General features: G+C 43.0%; 2 protein-coding genes across 2 annotated transcripts; one reads left to right on the top strand and one right to left on the bottom strand.

Annotated features, from left to right (window-relative positions):
- Positions 1–6290: 6290 nt before the first annotated feature.
- On the top strand, positions 6291–7161 carry LOC123427270 (protein PELPK1-like). The gene has a single exon (XM_045111272.1). The coding sequence runs from the start codon at positions 6353–6355 to the stop codon at positions 6866–6868; it is 516 nt and encodes a 171-aa protein (XP_044967207.1). The 5' UTR covers positions 6291–6352; the 3' UTR covers positions 6869–7161.
- A 215-nt stretch (positions 7162–7376) lies between these two features.
- Positions 7377–11020, bottom strand: LOC123427269 (IAA-amino acid hydrolase ILR1-like 5). The gene is made up of 5 exons (XM_045111271.1): positions 10650–11020; positions 10217–10342; positions 9120–9434; positions 8212–8340; positions 7377–7864 (listed from the first exon to the last, which is right to left on the bottom strand). The coding sequence occupies exons 1-5, from the start codon at positions 10989–10991 to the stop codon at positions 7463–7465; spliced, it is 1314 nt and encodes a 437-aa protein (XP_044967206.1). The 5' UTR covers positions 10992–11020; the 3' UTR covers positions 7377–7462.
- Positions 11021–19738: the final 8718 nt, after the last annotated feature.

The following is a 19738-nucleotide window of genomic DNA, read 5'->3' as shown; positions in this document are numbered from 1 at the left end:
GTGATGTTGTATTACCGAGTGGGCCCGGAGATACCTCTCTGTCACACGGAGTGACAAATCCCAGTCTTGATCCATACTAACTCAACGGACACCTTCGGAGATACATGTAGAGCACCTTTATAGTCACCCAGTTATGTTGCGATGTTTGATGCACACAAGGTATTCCTCCGGTGCGAGTGAGTTATATGATCTCATGGTCATAGGAACAAATACTTGACACACAGAAAACAATAGCAATAAAACGACACGATCAATATGCTACGTTCATAGTTTGGGTCTAGTCCATCACATGATTTTCCTAATGATGTGATCCAATTATCAAGTGACAACACTAGCATATAGTCAGAAAACCTTGACTATCATTGATCAACTGGCTAGCCAACTAGAGGCTTGCTAGGGACATTGTTTTGTCTAGTATCCACACATGTATCTATGTTTTCATTCAATACAATTATAGCATGGATAATAAACGATTATCTTTAAGCAGGAAATATAATAATAACTATTTATCCTTGCCTCTAGGGCATATTTCCAACATTATGTGATCTACAAAACAAAAATCTACGCCATTTCATGGTGATTATCTTTTGTAGACACTCATATTTTGGGTTGTTTAGGCTTTTCGTAGACCTTTATATATAAATCAAGCATTTCATTTTACACATAATTAATTTACATGAGAGTAAATTAATGTGCATGATATTTTCATGCAGGATATGGCTGACATACCTAAGAAGGAATTTGCTGAGCTTGCCATTGATGGCAGAAATTATCTGACCTGGGCCATGGATGTCAAGATCAACTTGGCGGACAGGAAACTGATCAGCACTATAACCACTCCTACTCAAGGAGCTCCTGCTATCGCAGATACGGCAAAGTATGCTTCTTTGCACTTCATTCGACACCACCTTGATCCTGCTCTGAAAGAAGATTACATGATGGAGGAAAGTCCTCTATCACTGTGGAACTCCTTAAAGGAGCGTTATGATCAACAAAGGTCGGTGATGTTTCCTGAAGCGCAAAGAGAATGGGCACTTATCCGTTTCCAGGATTTTAAGTTCGTTGCAGCATACAATTCTGCCGTGCATCAAATCAACTCTATGTTGAGATTCTGCAACAGTGCAGTCTCGGATGCGGATCTCATTGAAAAGACACTCTCTACTTTCCATCCTAATATGAGGATTCTTGTTGAACAACACCGTCAGCAGAAATACAAGAAGCATTCTGAGTTGATATATGCACTTCTTCACGCAGAAAAGCATAGTGAAATTATCGATAAGAATAATTTGTCCCGTCCCATAGGAACACTGCCCCTGCGTGAAGCACATTTCAATTCTCAGAATGCTCAAAAATCTCGTGGTCCCAAAAGGAACCATAGGAAGATCAAAGGAAAGTGGAGACGCAATGAGAATCAGAATAGCGGTGGAGTCAAAAAGAGCAAGAATCATTTTAAGAAAAATGATAAGGGTAGCAGCTCTCAAGCTTGCTATAGATGTGGTTGTACTACTCATCATGCAAGGAAGTGTACAACTTCTAAGCATTTGGTGACGCTGTATCAGCAATCAATTGGCAAGGGCAAGAAGCCTGAAGGGAACCGGTATGAAGCTCACTTCACTGTAACAATGATTGAAAGTTCTCAAGACGTTCATCTGAACGCAGTTCATGGCAACATGGAGAACCAAGATCAGGCTCAGCAAAAGGAAGGACCGCCACTTAATGTTGACGACATGGTGGATTTCACTTCTACTAGTGACATATATGGAGATATGCTTTTGATCTTCCAATAATGTCATAAGTATTGTGATGATGTCCTTAGTTATATTGTGTGTTGTAAAATAATTATGTCCTTGGAAATAATGTATTATAATATGTAAGCAGACATATATAGTATGTAATGTATGTGTTATTTCTATATGAGATTGGATAAATAATGAATATTATTATTTTACACTATATAAATCTTCAAGAAAGAAGAAACAATCCAATGGAGGAGGAAATTTGTTTAGTGGACAGTGGTGCCTCTAACACAATTCTACGGGAGGTTAAATACTTCCGAAGTCTCCAAAAGAGTAAGGGAAGTGTTATGACAATTGGTGGTCATCACACGGTAATTGTTGGTTCTGGTCAAGCCACATTTACACTCCCGGATGGAACAAAACTTGAAATCCAGGAGGCTTTATTGTATCCGGATTCAACTCGTACCCTGTTGAGTTTTAAGGATATCCGTATGAATGGCTACCACATTGAAACTCATGAAGACAATGCGGTTGAAAGCCTACTCATAACTCAGCAGAAGGGATTCGACAAGGAAACCCTTGAGAGACTTCCTGCTCTATCTTCTGGACTGTATTACACATACATCTAGCTAGAGCAACATTTGGCATACAAAATAATTTTTCAGAATCTTGACAAGTTCAAGATATGGCATGATCGCCTGGGTCATCCTGGTGTGGGGATGATGAGAAAAATTATTGACGGTTCAACTGGACACAACATAACGGTTGCTAATTTCCCTAAATCCTCGAATTTCGTATGCACTGCATGTGCAGCTGGGAAATTAATCACAAGACCTTCATATCTGAAGATCAAAAATGAACCACTTAATTTTCTTGAACGCATTCAAGGAGATATATGTGGTCCAATTCAACCGTTATCGGGACCATTTAGATATTTAATGGTGCTCATTGATGCATCAACAAGATGGTCTAATGTGTCTCTATTATCTACAAGGAACCATGCTTTCGCAAAGTTGATCGCTCAAATCATTAAACTGAGGGTAAATCATCCTGAGCACAGGATAAAATCCATCAGAATGGATAATGCTGCTGAATTTTGTTCACGAGCATTCAATGATTACTACCTAGCTTTGGGAATAACTGTGGAGCATTCTGTACCATATGTACACACACAAAATGGTCTTGCGGAATCACTTATCAAAAGAATCAAGTTGATAGCAATACCACTCCTACAGAATTGTAATCTTCCAACATCTTGTTGGGGACATGCGGTATTGCATGTCGCAGAGTTGATACAAATTCAACCTACTGCATATCATACAGCCTCCCCGTTGCAGTTAGTACATGGAAATCAACCAAGTATTTCCCATCTGCGAAGATTCGGTTGCGTTGTGTACGTACTGATATCACCATCTCAACGTACATCGATGGGTCCACATAGAAAAATGGGAATCTATGTGGGGTACAATTCACCGTCGATTATAAAGTACCTGGAACCTCTAACACGGGATCTATTTACAGCCTGGTACGCTAATTGTATCTTCGATGAGGATAATTTTCCGGCACTAGGGGGAGAAAAGAGCCACAAATAATGCCGGGAAATAGATTGGAATGTCAAAGGCATTCAGTCCTTAGATCCACGTACGAATGAATCTGAACTGGAAGTTCAGAAGATTATTAATTTGCAAAATATTGCAAATAATCTGCTAGATGCATTTACTGATTATAAAGGTGTCACTAAATCCCATGTTCCCACTATGAATGTTCCAGAGAGAGTTGAGATATCTCATAAGACCACTCAACCGCCCAAGAGGGGAGAAAACTGGACAAAAAGGGTTAGGCTTCTCATAAGCATCCGCGGGAAGTGAGGATCCCTCATATAGTGAATGCAGGTCCACCACGAGTTGATATTCAACCTAGTGTTGAAAGACATCTAAAGGATGTTATGCATCCAGAACCCAGAACAACTGTGCACACAAATATTGGCGCTGGGACATCGGTACACCTTGACTCAATTATTGTGGGAAATCACGATGAGTCAGAAGGTATTGGTGAGATTTCCATCAACTACGTTGAATCAGGAGAATCATTCAACAGAAAGACTACAATTGTCGACATATTTTTCGCCTCAAAGATTGCAGATGACCTGGCATTGGATCGTTAACCTAAGTCCATGGCAGAGTGTATGAAACACTCAGACTGGTCCAATTGGAAGGATGCAATAGAGGACGAATTGCACTCGCTTGCCAAGAGAGGGGTATTTACTGCAGTAATACCTACTCCTAATGTTTCCCCCGTGGGGGCAAAATGGGTTTTTGTTCGTAAAAAGAATGAAAACAATGAGGTGGTGATATATAAAGCGAGGCTTGTAGTACAAGGGTTTACACAGAGACCCGACATCGATTATGATGAAACATATTCTCCTGTGATGAGTGGAATCACGTACCGATACTTGATATCACTGGCAGTGCAAATGAATGTGTATATTCAATTGATGGATGTTGTGACTGCATATTTATATGGGTCACTTAAGACGGATATCTATATGAAATTTCCCGAGGGACCGAAGATTCCGGATCCGAAAGCTAATCGCAACAAGTATTGCGTAAAGCTACTGAAGTCGTTATACGGCTTGAAACAGTCGGGTAGAATGTGGTATAACCGACTAAGTGAGTTCCTTCTGGAGAAGGGTTACTCAAACAACAATGATTGCCCATGTGTGTTCATCAAGAAATCCACTGATAGATTTTGTATAATTTCCGTGTATGTTGATGACTTGAACATCATTGGGACTACACGTGAAATACATGAGGCAAGTAATCATCTCAAGACGGAATTTGAGATGAAAGATTTGGGTAAAACCAAATTTTGTCTTGGTTTGCAACTTGAACATTTCTCTTCGGGAATACTTGTTCATCAGTCTGCTTACATCGAAAAGATATTGGAAAAGTTCAATATGGATAAAGCATACCCGTCAAAAACACCTATGGTCGTCAGGTCGCTTGATAGAGACAAGGACCCATTTAGCCCTAAGGGTGATGATGAAGAGATATTGGGACCAGAGTTTCCATATCTTAGTGCCATTGGTGCACTAATGTATCTAGCAAACTGCACGATACCTGACATAGCATTTGCAGTTAATTTACTGGCTAGATACAGCGCATCACCAACAAAAAGGCATTGGGTTGGTGTGAAGAATATTTTGAGATATCTTCAAGGCACCAAAGATCTTGGTTTATTCTATCAGAAAAATCAAGAGAGAACCATGGTGGGGTATTGCGATGCTGGATACTTGTCAGGTCCCCATGATGCCAGATTGCAGACTGGTTTTGTCTTTTTACATGGAGGTACGGCCTTCTCTTGGAAGTCAACAAAGCAAACCTTAGTGGCAACGTCCACCAATCATTCTGAGATAATTGCTTTGTTCGAAGCATCACGTGAATGTGTATGGCTTCGCAGAATGATAAACTTTGTCCAAAGTTCAAGTGGGATTGGTTCGCTGAAATCACCCACCATTATCTACGAAGATAATGATGCTTGTATTGCACAAATGCAAACAGGTTATATTAAGAGCAATATTACAAAGCATATTTCTCCTAAATTATTTTATCCCCATGATCCGCAAGAGAAGGGGGAGATAAGTATTTTGCAAACGAAGTCATGCGATAATCTCACTGATCTTTTTACTAAGTCCTTACCAAGTTCTTTGTTCCATAAGTATGTAAATGGAATTGGTATGAGACGACTTCGAGACTTGCAAAATTCAGGGAGAGAAATCTCCTAGGACCTGTTAAGATCATGAGATCTTTTGTATTGCACTCTTTTCCTTTGTGAGTTTTTTCAGATGGTTCTTACGTAAGGTTTTTAATGAAGCAATATCGATACAAGTATGGACGATATATGCCATTTTCTCCTAATTTTCCCCCTGGGTTTTAGAAGGAGTTTTTCATGGCATATTGTATGTTTTCTTCTCAATTTTTTCCATAGGATTTTAAAGGAGAATATTTCAAAGATGATCTATCTCAAGGACAAGCGAGGATTAGGGAGAGTGTTAGGATTTAATTAATCCTATTATTTAGGAATAATCCTCCCTTGTAATTAACGTGCGGTTTTGCCCTCGCAACCGTTCGAAGCGCTCCCACGCCTCCATGATGGGATGCGTCCCTTCGTGGCGTTGGCAACGGTTCACCTGTATATAATCCTCATGTATCATCAACGAAAGTGACAGATCAATTAAATCATTCTAAACACTTATGATCTCAACTACTTGACCAAATACCTGAAAAGATCAATTTAGGCCAACCGTTGGCAAACCAGTCTGGTGCGCCTGCATTACTTTCGAACCAGTAGGGAGTTGAACTAACTGACGACATTGAGTCACAGTGTGTGTCACTACGTCAATACCACCTTCTCATCAAACTGGCCTGACCATCACCAACTCCAAACAGAACAGAAGTCGCTTTGCTTAATCTGGCCAACCACCAACCTAATCACACTGGCCTGATTCTGCTATCCAGCATAAATATGCATGCATGATTCGTGTTGTCTGCACCAAGCAAGCTGAGAACCAATCCTGCACCCAGTTACCCAGAATTCTGAGTACACAGCTTCCTGAAATGGCGGTCAGCACCTGTAGCCTCTTGGCCGTTGCCATGGCCCTCGCTCTCCTAAGCGGCAACATGGCCCACGCCAGCCGCCTCCTGGCGGACACCACTGAGGCAGCATCCCCCACTGCAACGCCTGCCGCCGTCCCAGGCATCGCCGCACCCAAGCCGCCGGTGCCCACCATGCCTACAATGCCACCGGTGCCAACCGTGCCCACGGTCACCACGCCGCAGGTCACGGTGCCGCCGATGCCTGCCGTGCCGGCGATCACCGTCCCGCAGCTCACCATCCCCCCCATGCCGACCGTGCCCGCGATCACCGTGCCCCAGGTCACGTTGCCGCCCATGCCGGCCGTCCCCACGGTCACGATGCCGCCCATGCCCGCCGTTGTTGTGCCGAAGGTGACGATGCCGCCAATGCCTGCAATTCCATCCATCTCCATCCCCAAGATGACATTGCCTCCGATGCCTTCCATTCCTACCGTGAACGTGCCAATGCCGTTCCTCGCGCCACCTCCTTCGGCATAGGCCCGGAGCAGAGCACCGGAGCGGAATTCTACATCGATCGTCCAGTGATTTTGGCTTTGCTTACTTGATTCATCATTGGTTCGGTGGTGAATCTTGGTCATGACGGGTGTCATTCACCGTTCGCCACCTTGTTTACATCATACGGTTCCTATCTGTGTGTGTGTTTGTGTAGTACGTACGTAGCATTAGGCTTGTCAATGGCCGTCTCTTTTTCTTTCTCTTTGTATTGAGTGTTTACACTGGACATGTATGTCATTTTTATTACATTTATGTCAGACGTATACTGATATGCAGTTTGTGAGCGTTAGCTCGTCATGTGCAGTCTAAGGGCCTGATCGGCGTCGCTCTACTCCGCGACTCTGCTCCTGGACCTGGCGGAGCTGAAGTTAAAAACCACGGAGTGGGAAAACAGGTGCTCAGCAGATCCTCGCTTTTCGTGGAGCTGGTGGGTTGCCGAACAGCTCCTAACTCCAACAAATCTGATTTCTGACAAATATACATTTGAGCCTTAAACAACTGAACACAATCATACAACTAGACTTGAAACATCTTTGACATACATAATATACATTCAAATCCTCCATCCAAAGAGCATTACAGCGAATGCAGGCTTCCAACTTCATTTTGAATGGAACGCCCAGAAAGATACATTTCTGCGGTGGCAGTATGCAATGCAGCCCCAATTGGAAGGACATCCTCGTCGACGAAGAAATGCGGATTGTGAACGGAGTGGACCGAGCCGACTTTCTCATTTCTAATACCGATACCAAACAGAACGCCAGGAACTAACTGTTGGTAGAATGCAAAGTCTTCCCCTGCCATGATCTTCTGTCCGGGCTTCACCTTGTCTGGACCAAGCACACTTCTGCCCACATTCTCTACATGCTGGTGCAGTCTCTCATCATTGACGACGGCGGGATACATTGGGTGTGAGGGAGCTCCCAGTATCTCCGCAACTCCCATGCATCTATGTACAGCTGCCTGCCCTTCTACTACCTGGAAGAAGCAAGAGTATTTATTCAGGAATCAGGATGCTACAATCTGCATTACGTCCATGGTAAACCTGTTTAATAGTGCTAATTCCATCGTGTTCGCCCGTTCACAAACAAAAGAAACATGAAGCGATGACCATGGGAACACGACGAATAGACGGCATAGATGTGTTACTATGCAAGTCGCGTTGTTGAAAACTAAAAGCATGTCCAAGTCCGACTCTTCTGAGAATGCACACAAGGTGCTGTCAGTGATATGAAGCTCTTTGCTCACAGGAAAATAAACTCTGAAGGTACCGGCCATTGCAGCACGGATATTACGATCAAATCAAATTGTGACATAATGCTAACCTCCTTAAGCCTTTTCTGTAGCCGATAAAGTCCTTCAGTAGTGAGGCTCCTCAAAGTGCCTCCGAATTTGACAACTGGAGGTGTGGAATCAATAGATTTCCCACCTTCAATATAGGTTACAGAGAGAACCTGAAGAAAACAACTAGACAGATTAACGCGAGCATGTTAATGTTATGGACTGTATGACAGAGCAAAATTCCGGTCCCGAGCATGTGCTGTTGCCTAAGGTAGGTTAGTTGAATGTATACAGATATACTAACGACTCAGAAGACATCCAATGTTCTGTAGAATACTTGACTGATGCTACAAAATATGCATCAAAATGAGTATCACATCCTTAACCAAGCTGATGATTATCTCATAGGAAATCACCACTAGAGTAGCATTTCAGGTGCCACTTTTTTTTTGAAAGAAATTCAGGTGTCACTTCAATATGTGTAATATCCTCAAAGTTATGAGATAACTTGGTGACATTCGTGCACTAATACATAACCCACACCAAAACAAATGCAGTGTTACTATGTAAGCCCTTGCACTACATGGAGGTAGGGTCAACCATATAGGACCGTAGGAGCACTTGTACAAAGGAGAAACTATTAGCACTTGTTACCTTTAACTGATAAAAAACCTTGAGCAACAGGGGAGAATACTTGAACAGAGGGGATCCCGCCCACCTAACCCCTAATAAGTAAGAATATGTATATGAACAAGATTCACTCTCTTTTTTGCAAGACTTGCTATGTTTTGTGACCGCAATAACATGTGTATGAGGAAGGATGTGCTCTGTTTTGTCCGATGGAGACTTCTGTTTGTTTGCATGATTCATTACGTTTTCTCGACACTTCTCTATAATATCTTTAAAGAAAAACAGCAAAGCAAAGTAGTAGCACAATAGGGCAATGGCGTACTTGGCTGTGAAGAGGATCGTCTTCTCTTGAAGTGAGCTGTTGCAGGGACAGGATGGTAAATGCTGCAGCAACAACAGGATCCACATTTAAGTGTGGGGTTTCAGCCTTCCCGGTTTTACCTTCTATTTTCACTATGAAAGAACATACGGCTGCTTGTGTTGGTCCTGCGTGAGCAGCTATTACGCCTGTCGGAATCCGATAATCGACATGCATGGCGAATATAGCTACAACACCATAGAGAACACCTTCTTTTATCATATGAGATGCACCAGCACCACCCTCCTCAGCAGGTTGAAAAATCAGTCTCACCGTTCCCTTCATCATACAAGACAAATGTCAGATAATGAGTATATACATCATACCCAAAATAATAATAATGGGTATATGTGTTACTATCTGTAACTTCTGAGCATTTCCGGTTTAATGGCCAGTCTACTTTTTTGAGGGATTGGTCATCCTACTTTGCTGAGTTAAGCCATGATATCTAGTTCATTCGTTACCATCACCCTATGACTCACACAGTACAAAGGAAAACCATTGAGGTAGTATTCTTTTTTGGACAAACAAAAGAATTAGCAAATGCCTTGTGATAACATAAAAAGTTAAAAACCAAGGACGTCCTGTAGATATATGAATTACAAGAGTATGGTTTCCCGTCACAAAATAACATAAAACTAGAGAACCTACACAAGGGGAGCTCGGACTTCTCCAGGGTGAAAACCTAAGATCTTGGATCGGGCAACGATGGTGCTTGTGCACTGTTTTCTTTTGGGAGACGTTGCTTTTGGAGACATTTTATGTGTTCCGGGTGTTCTATTTGGTGGTGGTTTGCGTGCGACTGCTGAGAGAAGTCGATCCCTGTGGCGGGACCTTTGTTTTTTTCCTTTCTTTTCTATTTTTTCTTTGGCTGTGTGCATCCTGGAAGTCGTTGCGACATTTTGTAGGTGCAAAGGTTGTGTGTAATTGGTATCTGCGCGATATTAATATACTCCCCTTTGAAAAAAAAGTGTTTTATCTAAACCACAGGCACCTCGTCCAACACAACTGAAGCACTAAATTCCTTAAGATTTTTAGTATAAACATAAGCAAGAACTTACTTTAAGCTGATCCTTGCGCTCATGAAGCAACTTTGCCGCTCCCAGGAGCATCGCTGTGTGCACATCATGACCACAGGCATGCATTACGCCATCAACTCTGCTCTTGTGCTCCCACTCCACCAATTCCTGTCACCCCAAGTGCACAACCGCCAAATGTGATCTTTCGAGCAAAAATGTCCTAATATCCAGGAGCAAGTGACAGTCACATCATTCACAGAAAACTAAATCATGCAAGCATGATCTGTATTAGTACAGTAGTGCTCCAGAAATTCATACTTCCCGAGACACAGTTCCTGTTGACTGCTGCCATTCAGCGTCAATCACTGGCCACACACCCCAAGCCAGATTACCGGCCGAAGGGGAAGGACACCATGCGCCAGACCATAGGAGTAGCATCTGAGCCTCAGATTCTGAGGGGAAGAGGGGAACGGACCTGGATGGGTAGGGCGTCCATGTCGGCGCGGAGGGCGACGATCGGGGGCATGCCCGAGCCGACATCAGCGACGACACCGGTGCCGGCAACGGCGCGGGCGGTAACCCCTAGCTGCTCGAGCTCCTCGCGGACGAGGGCGCTGGTGCGGTGCTCATGGAACGCGAGTTCCGGGTGGGCGTGGATGCGCCGGCGCACGCCGATAATCCACTCTCGCTCGCCCTCGGCGCGCCGAAGTAGCTCCTGCGCGCACTCCGCCGAGGCGGTGGAGAGGAGGAGGAGAGCGAAGAGACAGGGGAGACGAGGAGTGGCCATGGTCAAGAAGAAGGTGGGGGAAGCTTTCATTGCCGGAGCCTTGTCTCTTTTTCTTCGTATATGCATTTTACCCTACAGCGAACGTGTAGTATGCCGTTTTTATAACATTTACTCCTCCGTTTCTAAATATAAGTTTTTTTAAAAAAAATTTATTATGAGACTACATACGAATCAAAATAAATAAATCAACACACTAAAATATGTTTATATATATTTGTATATAATTCTCTAATGAAATATTTAAAAATTGCTTATATTTAGAAACGAAGAAAGTATTATTTATTGGACCTTTATAAATATCAAACGTTTGAATTTTAGCAATAGACAAAAATTATTCTTATTTCACTTTAATTATAATATGCATGCATTAAAATGATTAAAAAAAATCACGTACACTTCTCCCTTTAGTCACATACATATACGCAATAAAGGATGAAAATTGATGTCATCCTAGATTTTTTTTTATCAAACTTTAAAAAAATTATAGCTGAAACCGTCGCTCCGATTGAAAAACCGTCTTCACATAAAAAAAATATCTCGACGAGATCTTTGAAACTAGATCACATGTTAATATGTTTTGATGATAAAAAAAATCATCTTGACGAGATCTTCAAAACTAGATCTCATGTTGATATGTTCTGATGATTTTTTTTTACCAAAAGTTATCACATCTCGGCTACATAAGTTATCACACCTGGCATACATAAGTTACCGTGTCATTTACACAAAAGTTTCAACAAACTTTTATCCTAGGGTCAAAAGGTGATTATGATGTTTGCAATGAGTTATCGGCTTTGTTGTGTATATTACCATGTTGCACAAAAGTAATCGGGGTATGTTTTTCAACAAATTTCATTCCTTCGATAAAAAAATACCGCAATATTTGTATATGAGTTATCAGCTCTTATGTGTATGTAGTATCATGTTGTTTAGACATAAGTTATTGGAAGGTATTTTTCAACAACATTTTTCCCTGGTCACAAAGTTACCACGTCTAGATTAAGTAAGTTATCACCTATGTTGTATGTATATTACCATGTTATTTACACAAAGTTTATCACGATATGTTTTTCAACAAATTTTTATCCCGAGGTCAATTTTCAACAATTTTTCCTCAGGGTCCAAGTTATCATGGTGTTTGTACCTAAATTATCTACATGATGCATTATTACCATGATGTTTATACAAAAAGTTACCGGGGTACATTTTTGATAACTTTTTTCCTTGAGATCAAAGTTGTCGCGGTGTTTCTGCCTAAGTTATCAGGGTTGTCATGCAAAAATTACCGTGTTGTTTACACATAAATTACCGGGGCGATGTTTTAATAATTTTTTCACCCCCACTCGAAGTTACCATGAAATTTATACGTAAGTTATCTGATCCCGGTTATACCTGGCCATGGGATATCCGGCCCGGTCGGCCCGACCCGACCCGACAAGACCCGACCTTGCCCACGGACCGGACTGGGGCCTAGATTTTAAGCCCGCGGGGCTCACTGGGTCGGGCTCGGGCCTAGAAAAACTTGGTTTTACGCCTATGTCGGGCGGGGCCGGTCGGGCCAGGCTGGGCCAGGATTATTCGGGCTCGGGTCGGGCTTCGGCCTAAAAGCTAGGCCCGACGGTCGGGCCGGGCCGGGCTCGGGCCTGTATTTTATACCACGGGCTTTTTTGCCCCGGCCCGAGTTTTGCCCAGGTATAGTCCCTGTCCACACATTACCATGCCATTTGCACACAAGTTACCTTATGTTTCAGCCCAAAAAAACCCTCATGTGAAGTTGCCATGATATTTATGCTTCCGTAAAAATTACCGAATTGTATTTCAACAACTCGTTTGTGCTTCCATAAAAACTCTTCTCGCAACAAAGAAAAGAAAGGTGGTGAAAATATTTTTTTTTTTAGAAAATGAGCGAATAAAAACAACCAAAAATGATAAAACAACCATTTTACATGGTTTACGACCGGTGACAAAATCCAGAAATAATCAAAAAATAAATCACGTCCGCTGCAAAAAAAAATGCATTGGCAGCATTCGACCAAAATAAAAGTGAGCTAACCTAAATTTAATCGTTAGTAGTGAATTGTCCTGGTGGTAGCGAACCTGGAATTAAACATCCAAACCTGGAGGTTCAATTCCGATCGTGCCTTTTTTGCGAGAAAAATGTAGTGAAGAAAAAAAAAAGAACTAATAGATACAACAGGTTTTAACAGAAGGGAATAAAAATCGCGAGTGGATGAGCAGATGGGGGGTGGGGGGTAACAGTGCGAACATTTAGAATTTACAAATTCCCTATAATAAATAAATAAGGGAATTTGTAAATTCCAAACGTTTGCCCTGTGTAAAGGTCCCTATAGGTCTTTATATATACTCTTTCATCGAGAATGACGTTTTGGAGCTCGGCCTTCATGAAGGCCGAAATATTTAAAAAATTCAAAAATTGAAAATTTTAGTTCCAAAAAATCTGAACAAATATACAATTAAATAAGGATGCGATCTGTGTGTGTGTAAAATTTCAGGTCGAAATACTTTGAAACGCGCCCTGTACAAAAAAGCAAATCACGGTGTAAAATGATGAATAGTAACATGTGTTAAAAGATTTCAGATTTGTATTTTTTGCACAGCCCTCATTTCAATGTATTTTATTCTGAAATTTTACACACTTGTGTATTATACCTTCATCTATCTATGTATTTTTTTAGAATTTTTTAAAATATTAAAATACATTTTTTCATGAAATTTGGAGTTTGAATATAAAGGCCTCTATGGAGCTTGGGAGTCAAAAGCAATTTCCGCTCTTTCACCTCGCTTTATAAATATAACAACCACCACAAACACACACACATAGTACAACATGCTTACCAAGAACACAACTCAATAAAGCCAAAAAAAATTAAAACAAGGCCAACTAAGACACAACACGCAACCAAAAAGCTAGTCCTATTCTGGCAGCAGCAGGAGAAGTGGTGGAGCCAAGCGGAAGGCCAAAATCCTAAATCCGGCAGTGAGATCATCAATGGGGCCACGGTCCTGGCCGCTACTAAGCGGCTTTCACAATTGCAGAAAATCAAATAGTTTGTAAATGTCATCAGTAGATCGTGGCAGGGGAGATAGTTTAGCAACTAGCTTGTTGTGGATCGTCCAGAGTGTCCAACCCCAATTCCCAGCCATCTAATGTGGCGGGATCCCACAACGCACGCGTGCAATTCCTCAAAGAGGTAAAGGAAGTTCGTGTGGCACCACCCACTCAACCCCTTTTCCTGAAGTAACTCCAAAGGAATTGAGCGATTACACGAAAAAAGGAAATGTGTTTGGAGTCCTAAGTTGTATCTCACATGGGATAAATGCCATCCCCGGGCCATGACGTTTAAGTGCCTCCACCCCTAAAGGTACCCTACCCTAGATCCATAGCCATAATAAGATCCTAATCTTCAAGGGAAGCCTAATTACTTAACCAACGCAGAGTGAGGGGCTCTGGCCTAGAAGAAGGAGCAATGGCATGGTAGAGCAACCTTTAGGAGAACCACTGATGTGTTCAAGGAGCCAGAACAACCCTGTCTAGCTCCAAGCTAGGGGTGTGTAGAGCCACACATTCTAAAAGCTCTTCCAAGGAGGCTTGCTCGGGGGCGTGGAACCCTAATGGAAGGTGGGGCTTCCAAAATCTCGCAATGAAGGGTTTTCTGGAGGCTACAAAAGCTCATGATAAACATGAGAAGGCTCGACGGGGACGAATTAATCAACACCGTCCTAGCCACCTTGGAGAGCCATTGGCCCTACCAAGACTCAACCCTATGTTGGATCTTGACCACGCCCGACCTAAGATTTGCCACGGATAGTCTCGAGTCAATAATAGGAATCCCCATGTTTGAGGTGGGGAAAGTCCCAAGTTTGCAATTGAGGCAGTCAGCGATGCTTTGTGGATCATCCTCCGAAATTATCCACTATCATCACTTCACTCTTGGAGAATTTGATGGTTATTCCTAACATGCATCTGTTGGAAGAAAAGTAGGAGAAACTTGAGGTTCACAATATCCCACTCCGAGCATTCGACCATGATAATCGTGTTGTCGGCATGGAGAAGGGAGACCCCGCTCCCATCCACTAGGTGGGGAACCACACCCCGGGTGGCCGCCCCCTTGGGTGCATGACCGAATCCACAGAGGCAATGAGGGCATCGACCACCATGTTGAAAGGAAAGGGAAGATGGTATACCCTATCGAACCTCACAAAATGTAGGGAAAATGGCCTCACTTCACCATTAATATTAATTAGTGGTGTGCCCACTACAAACGAGTTGCATGACCCTAGTAAGCCAATGGTCAAAAGTGTTGGGGAACGTTGCATGGGAAACAAAAAATTTCCTACGCTCACCAATATCAATCTAGGAGATGCACATCTACAAGTGGAGAGATTGAATCTACATATCCTTATAGATCGCTAAGCGGAAGCGTTCAAGAACGCGGTTGATGTAGTGGTACGTCTTCACGATCCGAATGCGATCCGTTCCACGAACTCCCGACCAAGCGCCGAATGGACGGCACCTCCGTGTTCAACACACGTACAACTTGATGACGCCTTCACCTCCTCGATCCAGCGAGTGATGATGAAGTAGCAGCTCGAGTCCTCTGATAGCACGACGACATGGTGAGCTGATGGTGGTGACAGCTCAGCAGGGCTTCGCCGCACGATGTTTAGAGGAGAAGAACTACGAGGGAGAGGAGGAGGAGCGTCGTGGCAAGATGTCATGGTGTTGCCCCCTCTCTACCTCTTTATACATAAGTCGAAGGAAGAAGGAGAGTGTGCCCTAGGGTTTCCCCTAGGGTCCGGCGGCCAAGGTGGGCGGTGATACGTCTCCGTCGTATCTACTTTTCCGAACTCTTTTGCCCTTGTTTTGGACTCTAATTTGCATGATTTGAATGGAACTAACCCGGACTGACGCTGTTTTCAGCAGAATTGCCATGGTGTTGTTTTTGTGCAGAAATAAAAGTTCTCGGAATGTCCTGAAAATTTATGGAGAATTTTTCTGGAATAAAAGAAAAATACCTGCGCAAAGATCCACCGGAGGGGGCGTGCCAGTGGGCCACAAGCCCCTGGGCCGCGACCACCCCCCCTGGCCGCGCCGTGAGGGCCTGTGGGGTCCACATGGCACCACCGCCCCCAAACTCAGCTCTATATCTTCCGTCTCGCCCGAAAAAAAATCAGAAAGAAGGTTTTGTGCGTTTTACAATACGGAGGCGCCGCCACCTCCTGTTCTTCATCTGGAGGGCAGATCTGGAGTCCGTTCGGGGCTCCGAAGAGGGGAAATCGTCGCCATCGTCATCATCAACCTTCCTCCATCGACAATTCCATGATGCTCTTCATCGTTCGTGAGTAATCTCATCGTAGGCTTGCTGGACGGTGATGAGTTGGATGAGATCTATCATGTAATCGAGTTAGTTTTTGACGGGGATTGATCCCTAGTATCCACCATGTTCTAGATTGATGTTGCTACTACTTGGCTATGCTTAATGCTTGTCACTGGGGCCCGAGTGCCATGATTTCAGATCTGAACCTATTATGTTGTCGCCACTATATGTGTGTTTTAGTTCCTATCTTGCAAGTTGTAGTCACCTACTATGTGTTATGACCCGGCAACCCCGGAGTGACAATAGCCGGAACCACTCCCGGAGATGACCATAGTATGAGGAGTTCATGTATTCACCAAGTGTCAATGCGTTGGTCCGGTTCTTTATTAAAAGGAGAACCTTAATATCCCGTAGTTTCCATTAGGACCCCGCTGCCACGGGAGGGATGGACAATAGATGTCATGCAAGTTCTTTTCCCTAAGTACGTATGACTACATACGGAATACACGCCTACATTAGATTGACGAACGGGAGCTAGTTACATATCTCTCCGTGTTATAGCTGTTACATGATGAATCACATCCGTCATACTCATCCATCACTGATCCACTGCCTATGAGTCTTTTACTACTAGTCCTTGCTACGTTACTTTGTCTAGGCTTGTCCCTCGCTACAAAAGGGATTGGGCCACTTTGCCGCTACTGTTGCTATTGCTGTTACTCTGTTGCTGCTGTTCCTTGCTACTTCGCTGTTACTTGTTGCAAGATCTTTTCCGACACTGTTGTCGGGGAAGAATAGTTACTCGCCCACGTGCAACCTACTGGCGCCAGTGATACAACAGTTAGGAATAGTATGCCATCAACAGATCGTTTCTGGCACCGTTGCTATCATACTACTTTGCTACTGATACTTTGCTTGAGACACTAATCTTTCAGGTGTGGTTGATCTGACAAACTCAGCTGCTAATACTTGAGAATATTCTTTCGCTTCCCCTTTGGCCAACCAACAAATTTAGGTTGAATACTCTACCCTCGAAAATTGTTGTGATCCCCTACACTTGTGGGTTATCAAGACTTTTTTCTGGCGCTGTTGCCGGGGAAGCACATCTATATTCTCTGAGTCACTTGGGATTGACGTCTGCTGATCACTATGAGGAATCCGATAGATCCAAGAACTAAAGTCTTGCCTTCCACTACGAGGAGAGGTAAGGAACTGCCATCTAGCTTTGCACTTGATTCACCTTCAGTTATGAGTAAGTTTGCGACATCACCTCCTGCTAGAAATCTTGATATGTCGTCTGTGCTTGATGATGCTACTTCTGCTGCCCATGATGCTTATGATGATGCTATGCTTGATACTATGCCTGATGATGCTATGCTTGATACTATGCCTGATGATGCTATGCTTGATACTATGCCTGATGATGCTATGCTTGATACTGCTTTGCCACTAGGTGCATTCCTTCATGCACAAATTTCTAGAGTTGCTCCTAGATGTGATGATACTTCTAAAACTGCTGATACTATTGAAGTAGAACCTGCTATTTTGCCTGCTAGAACTAGCTCTCCTATGCCTGAATTGCCTGATATGCCTGATACGCGCTATGTTATGGAGGGAGAGATAGCTGAGGATTTTCTTGCGTGTAAGGATAGCTATGATGTTGAGAAACTACTGTGCAAGTGGAAAGAAAAATCTCTGAATGCTAGGATGAAATACGACCCGAAGTTTGCTACTCCGCCTATCTTTGTGACCGATAAGGATTATGAATTCTGTGTCGACCCTGAGTTAATCACTCTGGTCGAATCTGATCCTTTTCACGGTTATGAGTCTGAAACGGTTGTAGCCCATCTTACCAAACTGCACGATATAGCCACCCTATTCACTAGTGAGGAAAAGATCCGCCACTACTACATGCTCAAGCTATTTCCTTTCTCGCTAAAGGATGATGCTAAGACTTGGTTCACTTCTCTTGCTCCTGTTTGTGTGCGTAGCCCCCAGGATATGGTCTACTACTTCTCTGAAAAATATTTCCCTGCCCATAAGAAGCAAGCTACCTTGCAGGAAATATACAACTTTGCTCAAGCTAAAGAAGAGAGTCTCCCACAAGCTTGGGGGAGGCTCATCCAGCTACTGAATGCTTTGCCTGATCACCCTCTTGAGAAGAATTTAATACTTGATATCTTCTATAATGGACTTACTGATGCTTCCAAAGACCACCTAGATAGTTTTGCCGGTAGTGTTTTTAGAGAACGAACCGTAGAACAAGCTGAGATTGTGTTGAATAATATCTTGTGCAATGAGAATGCTTGGACTATTCCCGAACCACCTCCTAAGCCAACTCCGAAGAAAAGAGGTATTCTATTCCTCAGTCCTGAAGATATGCAAGAAGCCAAGAAACCTATGCGAGAGAAAGGCATTAAATCTGAAGATGTCAAAAATCTACCACCTATCGAAGAGATCCATGGTCTCGATAACCCGATATAGGTAGTAGAAGTAAATTCTCTGCGTAGGTTTGATGAGAGTGATATTCCTTTTGATAAACCTACTAGCTTATGCATGGATGAATTTGATAACTTCGTTGCCAAACAACAGAGTTTCAATGATTATGTTAGTAGACAATTGGAAAAGAATGTTCGTATACTTAGTCATTTAAGTGCTTGTGTGGACAGAAATGTCAATGATCTTAAACTTCTGAGTAAACATGCCTCTATGGTTACTACTCAAGTAGAACAAGTACTTAATGCTCGGAATGACTTGCTCAATGAGTTAAATGACAATTCCATCAGAGTCGTCACTAGAGGCGGTAGAATGACCCAGGAACCTCTGTATCCTGAGGGTCATCCAAAGAGAATTGAACAAGATTCTCAAGGAGTTAGCATTGATGCACCTAGTCATCCTAGAAAGAAGAAGAAAGATGATAGGAACCTGCACGCTAGCAACCCTGTTGCTGCTACACCTGAGAGTCCAAACGATGCCTCTGTTTCTGATGCTGAGACACAATCTAGTGATGAACATGAGCCTAATGATAATATCAATAGTGATGTTCATGAAGATGCTCAACCTAGCAATGAAAAGGATGTGGAGATTGAACCTGTTGTTCTAGATAACCCATAGCCTAAGAATAGAAGATACGATAAGAATGACTTTGCTGCTAGGAAGCATGGTAAAGAAAGGGAACCATGGGTTCACAAACCCATGCCCTTTCCTCCCAAACCATCCAAGAAAAAGGATGATGAGGATTTTGAGCGATTCGTTGAAATGATCAGACCTGTCTTTCTGCAAATGCGTTTGACGGATATGCTCAAAATGTCTCCGTATGCTAAGTACATGAAAGATATTGTGACTAATAAGAGGAGGATACCTGAGGTTGAGATTTCCACCATGCCTGCTAACTACACTTTCAAGGGTGGAACTCCTAAGAAACTAGGTGATCCCGGT

Source organism: Hordeum vulgare, chromosome 2H (assembly GCF_904849725.1).
Source record: "Hordeum vulgare subsp. vulgare chromosome 2H, MorexV3_pseudomolecules_assembly, whole genome shotgun sequence".
Lineage (NCBI taxonomy): Eukaryota > Viridiplantae > Streptophyta > Magnoliopsida > Poales > Poaceae > Hordeum > Hordeum vulgare.
The sequence above is the reverse complement of the archived record's forward strand: the minus strand, read 5'-3'. Positions and strand labels throughout refer to the sequence as shown.